The 14174-nt window shown below is 40.5% G+C and overlaps 1 protein-coding gene across 1 annotated transcript in view; it reads right to left on the bottom strand.

Annotated features, from left to right (window-relative positions):
• CD2AP (CD2 associated protein) overlaps window positions 1-14174 on the bottom strand; it is a gene marked incomplete at its 3' end in the record, with an annotated part of 687573 nt that overhangs the window by 277471 nt on the left and 395928 nt on the right. Inside the window, 1 exon segment of the mRNA XM_053709615.1 lies at window positions 11248-11368. Within this exon segment, the coding sequence (XP_053565590.1) occupies window positions 11248-11368 (121 nt within the window).

The raw sequence follows: 14174 nt of genomic DNA, 5'->3' as shown, positions 1-14174 counted from the left end.
GTGATATCTGAAATAATCTCTTTCAAGTCAGGGCCAAACAGCGTTTTCCCCTTGAAAGGTATGTTAAGCAATTTGTTCTTGGAAGACGCATCCGCTGACCAAGATTTTAGCCAAAGCGCTCTGCGCGCCACAATAGCAAACCCTGAATTTTTCGCCGCTAATCTAGCTAATTGCAAAGTGGCGTCTAAAGTAAAAGAGTTAGCCAATTTAAGAGCGTGAACTCTGTCCATAATCTCCTCATAAGAAGAATCTTTATCGAGCGACTTTTCTAGTTCATCGAACCAGAAACACGCTGCTGTAGTGACAGGAACAATGCATGAAATTGGTTGTAGAAGGTAACCTTGCTGAACAAACATCTTTTTAAGCAAACCTTCTAATTTTTTATCCATAGGATCTTTGAAAGCACAACTATCTTCTATAGGGATAGTAGTGCGTTTGTTTAGAGTAGAAACCGCCCCCTCGACCTTGGGGACTGTCTGCCATAAGTCCTTTCTGGGGTCGACCATAGGAAACAATTTCTTAAATATAGGGGGAGGGACAAAAGGTATGCCGGGCCTTTCCCATTCTTTGTTTACAATGTCCGCCACCCGCTTGGGTATAGGAAAAGCTTCGGGGGGCCCCGGGACCTCTAGGAACTTGTCCATCTTACATAATTTCTCTGGAATGACCAAATTGTCACAATCATCCAGAGTAGACAACACCTCCTTAAGCAGAGCGCGGAGATGTTCCAATTTAAATTTGAATGTAATCACATCAGGTTCAGCTTGTTGAGAAATTTTCCCTGAATCTGAAATTTCTCCTTCAGACAAAACCTCCCTGGCCCCCTCAGACTGGTGTAGGGGCATGTCAGAACCATTATCATCAGCGTCCTCATGCTCTTCAGTATTTTCTAAAACAGAGCAGTCGCGCTTTCGCTGATAAGTGGGCATTTTGGCTAAAATGTTTTTGATAGAATTATCCATTACAGCCGTTAATTGTTGCATAGTAAGGAGTATTGGCGCACTAGATGTACTAGGGGCCTCCTGTGTGGGCAAGACTGGCGTAGACGAAGGAGGGGATGATGCAGTACCATGCTTACTCCCCTCACTTGAGGAATCATCTTGGGCATCATTTTCTCTAAATTGTTTGTCACATACATCACATCTATTTAAATGAGAAGGAACCTTGGCTTCCTCACATACAGAACATAGTCTATCTGATAGTTCAGACATGTTAAACAGGCATAAACTTGAGAACAAAGTACAAAAAACGTTTTAAAATAAAAACGTTACTGTCACTTTAAATTTTAAACTGAACACACTTTATTACTGAATATGTGAAAAAGTATGAAGGAATTGTTCAAAATTCACCAAAATTTCACCACAGTGTCTTAAAGCCGTAAAAGTATTGCACACCAAATTTGAAAGCTTTAACTCTTAAAATAACGGAACCGGAGCCGTTTTTATATTTAACCCCTATACAGTCCCTGGTATCTGCTTTGCTGAGACCCAACCAAGCCCAGAGGGGAATACGATACCAAATGACGCCTTCAGTAAGCTTTTTCTATGTATCTGAGCTCCTCAAACATGCATCTGCATGCCTTGCTTCCCAAAAACAACTGCGCATTAGTGGCGCGAAAATGAGGCTCTGCCTATGATTAGAGAAGGCCCCCAGTGAAAAAGGTGTCCAATACAGTGCCTGCCGTTTCTTTAACATAATTCCCAAGAATAAAATAACTCCTCAAAGCTATAAACTATTAAAAATGCTTATAAATCAATCGTTTTAGCCCAGAAAAATGTCTACCAGTCTTTAAAGCCCTTGTGAAGCCCTTTATTCATATTTAATAAAAATGGCTTACCGGATCCCATAGGGAAAATGACAGCTTCCAGCATTACCAAGTCTTGTTAGAAATGTGTCATACCTCAAGCAGCAAAAGTCTGCTCACTGTTTCCCCCAACTGAAGTTAATTCCTCTCAACAGTCCTGTGTGGAAACAGCCATCGATTTTAGTAACGGTTGCTAAAATCATTTTCCTCTTACAAACAGAAATCTTCATCTCTTTTCTGTTTCAGAGTAAATAGTACATACCAGCACTATTTTAAAATAACAAACTCTTGATTGAAGAATAAAAACTACATTTAAACACCAAAAAACTCTAAGCCATCTCCGTGGAGATGTTGCCTGTGCAACGGCAAAGAGAATGACTGGGGAAGGCGGAGCCTAGGAGGGATCATGTGACCAGCTTTGCTGGGCTCTTTGCCATTTCCTGTTGGGGAGGAGAATATCCCACAAGTAAGGATGACGCCGTGGACCGGACACACCTATGTTGGAGAAACATAATTTATGTAAGAACTTACCTGATAAATTCATTTCTTTCATATTAGCAAGAGTCCATGAGCTAGTGACGTATGGGATATACATTCCTACCAGGAGGGGCAAAGTTTCCCAAACCTCAAAATGCCTATAAATACACCCCTCACCACACCCACAAATCAGTTTAACGAATAGCCAAGAAGTGGGGTGATAAGAAAAAAGTGCGAAAGCATAAAAAATAAGGAATTGGAATAATTGTGCTTTATACAAAAAAATCATAACCACCACAAAAAAGGGTGGGCCTCATGGACTCTTGCTAATATGAAAGAAATGAATTTATCAGGTAAGTTCTTACATAAATTATGTTTTCTTTCATGTAATTAGCAAGAGTCCATGAGCTAGTGACGTATGGGATAATGACTACCCAAGATGTGGATCTTTCCACGCAAGAGTCACTAGAGAGGGAGGGATAAAATAAAGACAGCCAATTCCTGCTGAAAATAATCCACACCCAAAATAAAGTTTAAATGAAAACATAAGCAGAAGATTCAAACTGAAACAGCTGCCTGAAGTACTTTTCTACCAAAAACTGCTTCAGAAGAAGAAAACACATCAAAATGGTAGAATTTAGTAAAAGTATGCAAAGAAAACCAAGTTGCTGCTTTGCAAATTTGATCAACCGAAGCTTCATTGCTAAACGCCCAGGAAGTAGAAACTGACCTAGTAGAATGAGCTGTAATCCTCTGAGGCGGAGTTATACCCGACTCAACATAGGCATGATGAATTAAAGATTTCAACCAAGATGCCAAAGAAATGGCAGAAGCCTTCTGGCCTTTTCTAGAACCGGAAAAGATGACAAATAGACTAGAAGTCTTTCGGAAAGTCTTAGTAGCTTCAACATAATATTTCAAAGCTCTAACAACATCCAAAGAATGCAATGATTTCTCCTTAGAATTCTTAGGATTAGGGCATAATGAAGGAACTACAATTTATCTACTAATGTTGTTGGAATTCACAACCTTAGGTAAAAATTCAAAAGAAGTTCGCAACACTGCCTTATCCTGATGAAAAATCAGAAAAGGAGACTCACAAGAAAGAGCAGACAATTCAGAGACTCTTCTGGCAGAAGAGATGGCCGAAAGGAACAAAACTTTCCAAGAAAGTAATTTAATGTCCAATGAATGCATAGGTTCAAACGGAGGAGCTTGAAGAGCCCCCAGAACCAAATTCAAACTCCAAGGAGGAGAAATTGACTTAATGACAGGTTTAATACGAACCAAGGCTTGTACAAAACAATGAATATCAGGAAGATTAGCAATCTTTCTGTGAAAAAGAACAGAAAGAGCAGAGATTTGACCTTTCAAGGAACTTGCGGACAAACCTTTATCTAAACCATCCTGAAGAAACTGTAAAATTCTCGGAATTCTAAAAGAATGCCAGGAAAAATGATGAGAAAGACACCAAGAAATATAAGTCTTCCAGACTCTATAATATATCTCTCTAGAAACAGATTTACGAGCCTGTAACATAGTATTAATCACAGAGTCAGAGAAACCTCTTTGACCAAGAATCAAGCGTTCAATCTCCATACCTTTAAATTTAAGGATTTGAGATCCTGATGGAAAAAAGGACCTTGCGACAGAAGGTCTGGTCTTATGGAAGAGTCCACGGTTGGCAAGAGACCATCCGGACAGGATCCGCATACCAAAACCTGTGAGGCCATGCTGGAGCTACCAGCGGAACAAACGAGCATTCCTTCAGAATCTTGGAGATTACTCTTGGAAGAAGAACTAGAGGCGGAAAGATATAGGCAGGATGATACTTCCAAGGAAGTGATAATGCATCCACTGCCTCCGCCTGAGGATCCCGGGATCTGGACAGATACCTGGGAAGTTTCTTGTTAAGATGAGAAGCCATCAGATCTATTTCTGGAAGTTCCCACATTTGAACAATCTGAAGAAATACCTCTGGGTGAAGAGACCATTCGCCCGTATGCAACGTTTGGCGACTGAGATAATCCGCTTCCCAATTGTCTATTCCTGGAATATGAACCGCAGAGATTAGACAGGAGCTGGATTCCGCCCAAACCAGAATTCGAGATACTTCCTTCATAGCCAGAGGACTGTGAGTCCCTCCTTGATGATTGATGTATGCCACAGTTGTGACATTGTCTGTCTGAAAACAAATGAACGATTCTCTCTTCAGAAGAGGCCAAGACTGAAGAACTCTGAAAATTGCACGGAGTTCCAAAATATTGATCGGTAATCTCACCTCCTGAGATTCCCAAACCCCTTGTGCTGTCAGAGACCCCCACACAGCTCCCCAACCTGTAAGACTTGCATCTGTTGAAATTACAGTCCAGGTCGGAAGAACAAAAGAAGCCCCCTGAACTAAACGATGGTGATCTGTCCACCACGTCAGAGAGTGTTGTACAATCGGTTTTAAAGATATTAATTGAGATATCTTTGTGTAATCCCTGCACCACTGGTTCAGCATACAGAGCTGAAGAGGCCGCATGTGAAAACGAGCAAAGGGGATCGCGTCCGATGCCGCAGTCATAAGACCTAGAATTTCCATGCATAAGGCTACCGAAGGGAAAGATTGTGACTGAAGGTTTCGACAAGCTGATATCAACTTTAGATGTCTCATGTCTATCAAAGATAGAGTCATGGATACTGAATCTATCTGAAAACCTAAAAAGGTTACCTAAGTCTGAGGAATCAATTAACTTTTTGGTAAATTGATCCTCCAACCATGATGTTGAAGAAACAACACAAGTCGATTCGAATGAGATTCTGCTAAATATGAAGACTGAGCAAGTACCAAGATATTGTCCAAATAAGGAATACCACAATACCCTGTTCTCTGATTACAGACAGAAGGGCACCGAGAACCTTCGTAAAAAATTCTTGGAGCTGTAGCTAGGCCAAACGGCAGAGCCACAAACTGGTAATGCTTATCTAAGAAAGATAATCTCAGAAACTGATAGTGATCTGGATGAATCAGAATATGCAGATATGCATCCTGTAAATCTATAGTAGACATATAATGCCCTTGTTGAACAAAAGGCAGGATAGTCCTTACAGTTACCATTTTGAATGTTGGTATCCTTACATAACGATTCAATATTTTTAGATCCAGAACTGGTCTGAAGGAATTTTCCTTCTTTGGTACAATGAAGAGATTTGAATAAAACTCCAGTCCCTGTTCCAGAACTGGAACTGGCAAAATTACTCCAGTCAACTCTAGATCTGAAACACATTTCAGAAATGCTTGGGCCTTCGCTGGGTTTACTGGGACACGGGAAAGAAAAAATCTCTTTGCAGGAGGCCTTATCTTGAAGCCAATTCTGTTCCCTTCTGAAACAATGTTCTGAATCCAAAGATTGTGAACGGAATTGATCCAAATTTTCTTAGAAAAAACGTAATCTGCCCCCTACCAGCTGAGCTGGAATGAGGGCCGCACCTTCATGTGGACTTAGGAGCTGGCTTTGATTTTCTAAAAGGCTTGGATTTATTCCAGACTGGAGATGGTTTCCAAACTGATACTGATCCTGAGGATGAAGGATCAGGTTTTTGTTCCTTGTTGTGACAAAAGGAATGAAAACGATCATTACCCTGGAAAGAAAGGGAAAGCAGAGTAGACTTAGAAGACATAACAGCATTCCAAGTCTTAAGCCATAAAGCTCTGCTAGCTAAAATAGCTAGAGACATATACCTGACATCAACTCTAATGATATCAAAGATGGCATTACAAATAAAATTATTAGCATGTTGAAGAATAAAAATGCTATGAGAATTATGATCTGTTACTTGTTGCGCTAAAGCTTCTAACCAAAAGATGAAGCTGCAGCAACATCCGCTAAAGATATAGCAGGTCTAAGAAGATTACCTGAACACAAGTAAGCTTTTCTTAGAAAGGGTTCAATTTTCCTATCTAAAGGATCCTTAAGGAAGTACCATCTGCCGTAGGAATAGTACGCTTAACAAGAGTAGAGACAGCCCCATCAATTTTAGGGATTTTGTCCCAAAACTCTAATCTGTCAGATGGCACAGGATATAATTGCTTAAAACGTTTAGAAGGAGTAAATGAATTACCCAAATTATTCCATTCCCTGGAAATTACTTCAGAAATAGCACTAGGGACAGGAAAAACTTCTGGAATAACTACAGGAGATTTAAAAACCTTATCTAAACGTTTAGATTTAGTATCAAGAGGACCAGAATCCTCAATTTCTAATGCAATTAGGACTTCTTTAAGTAAAGAACGAATAAATTTCATTTTAAATAAATATGAAGATTTATCAGCATCAATCTCTGAGACAGAATCCTCTGAACCAGAAGAACCATTATCAGAATCAGAATGATGATGTTCATTTAAAAATTCATCTGAAAAATGAGAAGTTTTAAAAGACTTTTACATTTACTAGAAGGAGGAATAACAGACATAGCCTTCTTAATGGATTTAAAAACAAAATCTCTTATGTTATCAGGAACACTCTGAGTATTAGATGTTGACAGAACAGCAACAGGTAATGTAACAGTACTTAAAGGAAATATTATCTGCATAAACAGTTTGTCATGACAAAACAGTACAAACAACAGCTGGAGGAACAGATACCATAAGTTTACAGTAGATACACTTAGCTTTGGTAGCTCCAGCCCCAGGCAGGGATATTCCAGAAGTATCTTCTGACTCAGCTTCAACGTGGGACATCTTGCAATATGTAATAGAAAAAACATATAAAGCAAAATTGATCAAATTCCTTAAATGACAGTTTCAGGAATGGGAAAAAAAATATCAGTGAATAAGCTTCTAGCAACCCGAAGCAAAAACTCAATGAGACTTCAATAATGTGGAGACAAAAGTGACGCCCATATTTTTACGCGCCAAAAAAGACGCCCACATTATTTGGCGCCTAAATGCTTTTGGCGCCAAAAATTACGCCACATCCGGAACGCCGACACTTTTGGCGCAAAAGAACGTCAAAAATGACGCAACTTCCGGCGACACGTATGACGCCGGAAACAGAAAATAATTTTTGCGCCAAAAAAGTCCGCGCCAAGAATGACGCAATAAAATTAAGCATTTTCAGCCCCCGCGAGCCTAATAGCCCACAGGGAAAGTCAAATTTTTAAGGTAAGAAAAAAATGAATTATTCATATGCATTATCCCAAATATGAAACTGACTGTCTGAAATAAGGAATGTTGAACATCCTGAGTCAAGGCAAATAAATGTTTGAATACATATATTTAGAACTTTATATAAAAAGTGCCCAACCATAGCTTAGAGTGTCACAGAAAATAAGACTTACTTACCCCAGGACACTCATCTACATGTAGTAGAAAGCCAAACCAGTACTGAAACGAGAATCAGTAGAGGAAATGGTATATATAAGAGTATATCGTCGATCTGAAAAGGGAGGTAAGAGATGAATCTCTACGACCGATAACAGAGAACCTATGAAATAGACCCCGTAGAAGGAGATCACTGCATTCAAATAGGCAATACTCTCCTCACATCCCTCTGACATTCACTGCACGCTGAGAGGAAAACCGGGCTCCAAGCTGCTGCGGAGCGCATATCAACGTAGAATCTAGCACAAACTTACTTCACCACCTCCATAGGAGGCAAAGTTTGTAAAACTGATTTGTGGGTGTGGTGAGGGGTGTATTTATAGGCATTTTGAGGTTTGGGAAACTTTGCCCCTCCTGGTAGGAATGTATATCCCATACGTCACTAGCTCATGGACTCTTGCTAATTACATGAAAGAAAATAAATTTAGGTCCGCCCATCGGAGCAACGGGCGGGAGCTGTGAACTCTCCTCTCCTCGATGGAAATAAAATTATCAGGTAAGCATAATTTATGTTTTCCATCTAAAGGGGAGGAGAGTCCACGGCTTCATTCATTACTTGTGGGAACAAATACCCAAGCTCTAGAAAACCTGACACCTTAGCGTTCAGACGAATAATCTGAATATTGGCATCACAGATTAAAGAATTTGCGACCTTCAGCGCCTTAATCTTGTCAATGGAAGTCTCCCCCTCGCCCATTTCACATAGGAATGCCCACCAATATGTAGCAGCTCTGGCAACCACGGCTACGGCCGGCTGAAAAACAAACACTGTGTGTTGAAACATCTTCCTTAACATGTTTTCCAACTTTTTATCCATGGGCTCTTTAAACAACGAACTATCCTCGAGGGGAAGAGTTGTTCGCTTTACGAGCGTGAAGATAGCACCATCCACCTTTGAGACAATACCCCACAGTTCAAGCTGAGAGTCTGGAATGGGGAACAGTTTCTTAAAGGAAGAAGACGGGAAAAGGAAGAACCTAATCGCTCCCATTCATTCTTAATAATATTAGTCATCTTAACAGGAACCGGGAAGGCCTGAGTCACCACCCTGTCCTCATATACCTTATCAAGCTTAGGAATCGCAGGTCCTCCAGAGTAGCAAGCATTTGCTTTAGCAAAAAGTGCAAATTCTCTATCCTAAACCTAAAGGCAGGCTCCTCCACAGCCGGAGGTTTAGATGACACAGACTACGACCCAGAAGGGGCCTCCTCCGAAGAGTCTGTGTGGGCCTCGTCATCGTATAACGCTTCTGACATTTCCATAGGCGTAGACAACCCCTGGGCGGGCTGCCATAATACACCCTACGCTTGCGCTTAGCAGAACGTGGTAAGGCATGGATCACTTTCGATACCGCCATTTGCAATTGATCCGCAAAATCTGACGGCCAACGAATCTCTCCCGTAGGAGTAATGGTTGGACCCTGGGGCGCTGCATGTGCAAATCGGAGATGAAGGGAACGCACCTCACGGGACGGGGAACCCTCAGAGGTGGACGGCTCAGTAGTACTAGACATCCGTTTACTTTTAGATGTCGTAACTTTATTAAGGCATATGGAACATAGTTGAGAAGGCTGTTCTACCAGAACCTCCTCACAATAAACAAAGGAATGAGATCTTGTTAAAGAGGTAGAACCCTCTAACGCGTCTGAGTCCTCCATAGCTTGCGCTTTTATTACGGACTAGATTAACTTAATAAATAGGCACCTTTATAACCTCCAATAGCCGGGGCACTCACCACCTCCTATGACCCGGACTACAGAAACCGTTTTGTCTCCTGCGCCGCTGATCAACCACACCCGGTCACATGGAATGCCTGACAGGAAGGCCCTGCACTAAGGAGAAAAACGTGCCAAAAAAGGGCCGCGCAATACTCCCGTAAGTAACCTAAAAGTTCCACACATTGCCAGAGTCGCATCTCACACATAACACAGCAATGACACAATAAACAATATCATGTATAACCCCCCCTGTTCAATAATCCCCTTTCCAGGAATATTAACCCTTGATTCTAAGGCGTCACACCGTGACCCTGTCTTCTGTGATATCATTATGTAATAAAAAATGGAACGATCTTACCAGAATCTACGCCGTGGAACAGGAACACGGCCCTTTAAGTGTGACAGGTTAGTAGCCTCGCTCCTGACATGGGCTTGAGTGCATAAAGCAGGCAGCGAAACTTGTCAACGCTGATTGCTTGTGGAGCTGTTAATATGAGTTGGGATGGTTTCACAGAAAGACTCTCCCTGCATCTCCGGACTCTAACTTTCATCCATGCTCTCACCGAGAGGCTGACAGGACTACTTAAAACTCCAGTCCCAATGCGAAGAGTACTACCCGTCATAAGAGACTACTCCGATCTTCGGCATTTCTCTGCCATCCTCCTGTGACGAAAGGAAAAGAATGACTGGGGGATGAGGGAAGTGAGGGAGGTATTTAAGCCTTTGGCTGGGGTGTCTTTGCCTCCTCCTGGTGGCCAGGTTCTTAATTTCCAACAGTAATGAATGAAGCCGTGGACTCTCCTCCCCTTTAGATGACAATTGTATGCCCTAACACAGTGTTTTTCCAACTCCAGTCCTCAGGGGACACCAATGGGCCAGATGTTCATATCTGAACTAGAGTAGAGGTGAAATAATCAGCTGATCAGTAAACATGGCTACCTGTCCTCTAGTTCAGATATCATTCAAGTAATTGTAAACTTTAATGAATTAAAGCCTAGGATAAAACAATAAATCTTAAAAAACAGGGGCACCTTAAATGATTAAAGTTTACAAAGACGCTTATCTTTTAAAATACTTACCTTTGTGTTATGGTAAATATAACTCTGGTCCTGCTTTCTTTAGCATATTTTTCCTCAAATTGTTGCGTACAAAGTTTGGCGTCCAGCTCATTGGGCACTGAACGATTGGAGGTAGCCGGATTCGCCATACATATGCTAAATACAGCAGAAGATGTGGGTGTAGGATCAGCGTTAAGTTTACCATAACGCAAAGTTAAGTATTTTAATAAACTTAAATGAATTAAAGTATCCCTGTTTTTAAGATTTTTTTATCCTGGGCTTTAATCCATTAAAGTTTAAAATCACTTTAAATGTTGGCCCATTGGTGTGCCCTGAGGACTGGAGCTGAAAAACAACACCATAACAAATCAGAGCATGTTATTTTTTGCTTTTAAGCTACAGTTACACAGTAACACCAAGCTCTCCTTTCACAATGATATAACACTCATCTATGACATTATAGCCAAAAACTGTGGTGCTACTTTTTTGTCTCAATCAAAAGCCAAGTAGAGTTCAGATTGAAATATTTTGAGCTGAAGATTTATATATAAATAAAGAAGCTGCAAATATATACACAATAAATATATAAAAGGTTGGGGTTTTTTTAGGTTTTTTTCAGTTACCATTTCTTGCAGTAAGTAAAAATAATATAACCAACACAAATTCTTCTGTACACATTTGGGAACAAGATCAAAATAACAATGTGCTCAGAACGGTAATAGTCCTAAAATTTTACAAAGTGCAAGTTTTAGAGGCCAATAAGACATTAGGTAACTACTTTATATTTTCATTATTATGATTTCATAACTCAAAGACCAGTTACCTCCATCTTCAGGAGCATCTTGAGACTCTCCCTCGTCTGACACTTCCAACTCTTTAACAAAGTTTGATGGAAATAGCCCAATTTTTCCTCCATTACTGCCACTCCACCAACCTTCTTCAACCTTTATCAAAACAAAAAAATATATATTTTAGATCAACATTCATCTGTGGGAATAATATTCCTGGCCCACCAGGAAAAGGCAGACACCCCAAACAAAGGCTATAAATATCCCTCCCACTTCCCCTACCCTCCAGTAGTTCAACCGAGGATAAGGAAAAGTGAAGAGATATACAAGGGATACAGGACATGCACTACATATTATGCAATAGAGCCAGGTTGTGGACTCTCACTGCAAAGAAGGAAATTAAATTATCAGGTAAGCAAAATGTCAGTTTTCCTTCAATTGGCAGTGAGACTCCATGGCAACATTCATATCCTGTGGGAAACCAATACCCAAGTTGTTGGAGTTCACGAATATCGAGGAGGGAAAAATAAGGGAGGCAGTCCTAGGAACCAGGCAATACCGCTTGTAGAACCATTCTCCCAAAAAATGCTTCTACGGAAGCAAAAGCATCAAACTTATAAAATCTTGTGAAAGTATGTAAAGAAGACCATGTTGCAGCCTTTCAGATTTGCTCAACTGATGCCTCATACTTGAAGGCCCAAGTAGTAGTCAATGCACGAGTAGAATGGGCCATGATTCTCAAAGGAGGCTGCTGGCCAACTTCCCTGTAGGCCGTACTGATCAAACTTCTCAGCCAAAAGGAAATAGTAACAGATGAGGCCTTTTGCCCCCTGCGCTTACCGGTATACATAACGAACAAGGAAGAAGCTTGAAAAAACTCCTTAGCAGTATGAAGGAAGAATTTCAACGCTCTGACCACATACAAATTGAGCAAGTGTCTTTCTCCTTAGAGGAAGATGGGTTGGGACGTAGAGAAGGAACAAAGGTTTTCCTGATTGAGGTTAAAAGTAGCCAGGTTGATCTCTCAACACAGCTTTGATATCAACAGAATGAAGAGGCTCGAACGGAGCTCTCTGCAAAACCTTAAGAATTAAATTTAAACTCAACGGGGGGAGCAACAGGTATGAAAACAGGTATGAAAAACAGGTCTAATGAGGGCCAAAGCCTGAACAAACTCTGAACATCTGACAAACTAGCCAACTTCTTATGAAACAAAACCAAAAGGACAGATATCTGACCCTTAATATAGAACTGGCCGACAGGCCTTTCTCCAGACCCTCCCAAAAAAACTGAAGGCTAAGTGGAGACTTCACTCTACGCCAAGAAAAACCTTGCTGGTCACACCAGTGAAGATAAGTACTCCAGACCTTGTAGTAGATGTGTCTGGTGACCGGCTTAAGAGCCTGAATAAGAGTATCAATCACACTCTCAGAGAAGCTTTTCTGAGACAAAATCAACCATTTAAAGGGACAGTCAATTAGAAAAAAAAACTTTCATGATTTAAATAGGGCATGTAATTTTAAACAACTTTCCAATTTACTTTTATTACCAATTTTGCTTTGTTCTCTTGGTATTCTTAGTTGAAAGCTATATCTAGGAAGTTCATATGCTAATTTCTAAGAACTGAAGGCCACCTCTAATTGGAAAGCATTTTGACAGTTTTTCACCACTAGACGGCGTTAGTTCATGTGTTTCATGAACTAATAGGCACATGAAGCACTGATTGGCTAAAACACAAGTCTGTCAAAAGAACTGAAATAATGGGGCAGTTTGCAGAGGCTTAGATACAAGGTAATCACAGAGGTAAAAAGTATATTATTATAACTGTGTTGGTTATGCAAAATTGGGGAATGGGTTATAAAGGGATTATCTTACCTTTTTAAACAACAACAATCCTGGTGTTTACTGTCCCTTTAATCTCCAGGCAGTCAGCATCAGAGTATCTACATTTGATAAAGGAACGGTCCTTAAGTAAACAGATACAAAAAAGAGAGAGAAGTTTGACAGTACCCAGCACTCACAAAACACTATATAGTAACAGTATGCATTGAAAACCGGGATTGTGTCAAGAACTGGTTATTAAAAGGTAACTTTTACTAATGATAGAATAAAAAGGGTGGTAAATAGTACCAAATGTATAACATAAATATGTGAGACATACATTTAAAACTTAGATTAAGAAACAGATCAGGACTGTGTGTGTGAGACTTCAAAAACAGAATTACTTCCCTGGGTAATAGTTCAAATACACCGTAACCCTCAGGGCTCAGAGAATACACGGATTGCTCTAAAGCTAATCTAAAAAGGGGATTGACCCCAACAACATTACCTAATCTGAGCAATACTGGTATCTAAAGCAGGAGAGGAAACGGTTTATAAATGACTGATTTAAGGAAGGCAATTGCCACATCAATATGAGCTTAGAAAGGTCCCAGGTAAACACAAATTAGCAAGTCTCATGCACACAGACAATGCCTGATGTACATTTCGCCGCTAGCACCCCCCTTCTCCTACACTTCACCAGTGATACTAACTGGTATATAATGAATACTGAATAGATTATATATCTACTATTATTTCAGCATACTATATTATGAAGGGGTTGATATTTGCTTAAACTAACACCGTTGCCACTGTTTCCTTAAGTAAACAGATCCTGACGAAGAGGTAACCGCCAAGTAAGAGCAGGCGATAATCTCACAAGATATGCGTACCAGGTCCTGCGTGCATCAGGGGGTGAAAGCGGTGACTCCTGTCATGTGCCCACTGGGCCAAAAAAAATTAAATGTCAGCCACCAGATGGCGCTACAGCAGAGTGCTATTGAGCATGAGAAATATCATTACAAGGAGTAAAGCATTAGCATTTGAGAGGATTTCAGCGTGTGCACTAACCACTATGCACAGTGTGAGACAGGCTTGGCACTTCAGTTGTATAGAGTCAGACGGCAGATCACTTTCATTT

Source organism: Bombina bombina, chromosome 4, assembly GCF_027579735.1.
Source record: "Bombina bombina isolate aBomBom1 chromosome 4, aBomBom1.pri, whole genome shotgun sequence".
Taxonomy (NCBI): domain Eukaryota; kingdom Metazoa; phylum Chordata; class Amphibia; order Anura; family Bombinatoridae; genus Bombina; species Bombina bombina.
This window is presented reverse-complemented; position numbering and strand designations above follow the sequence as displayed.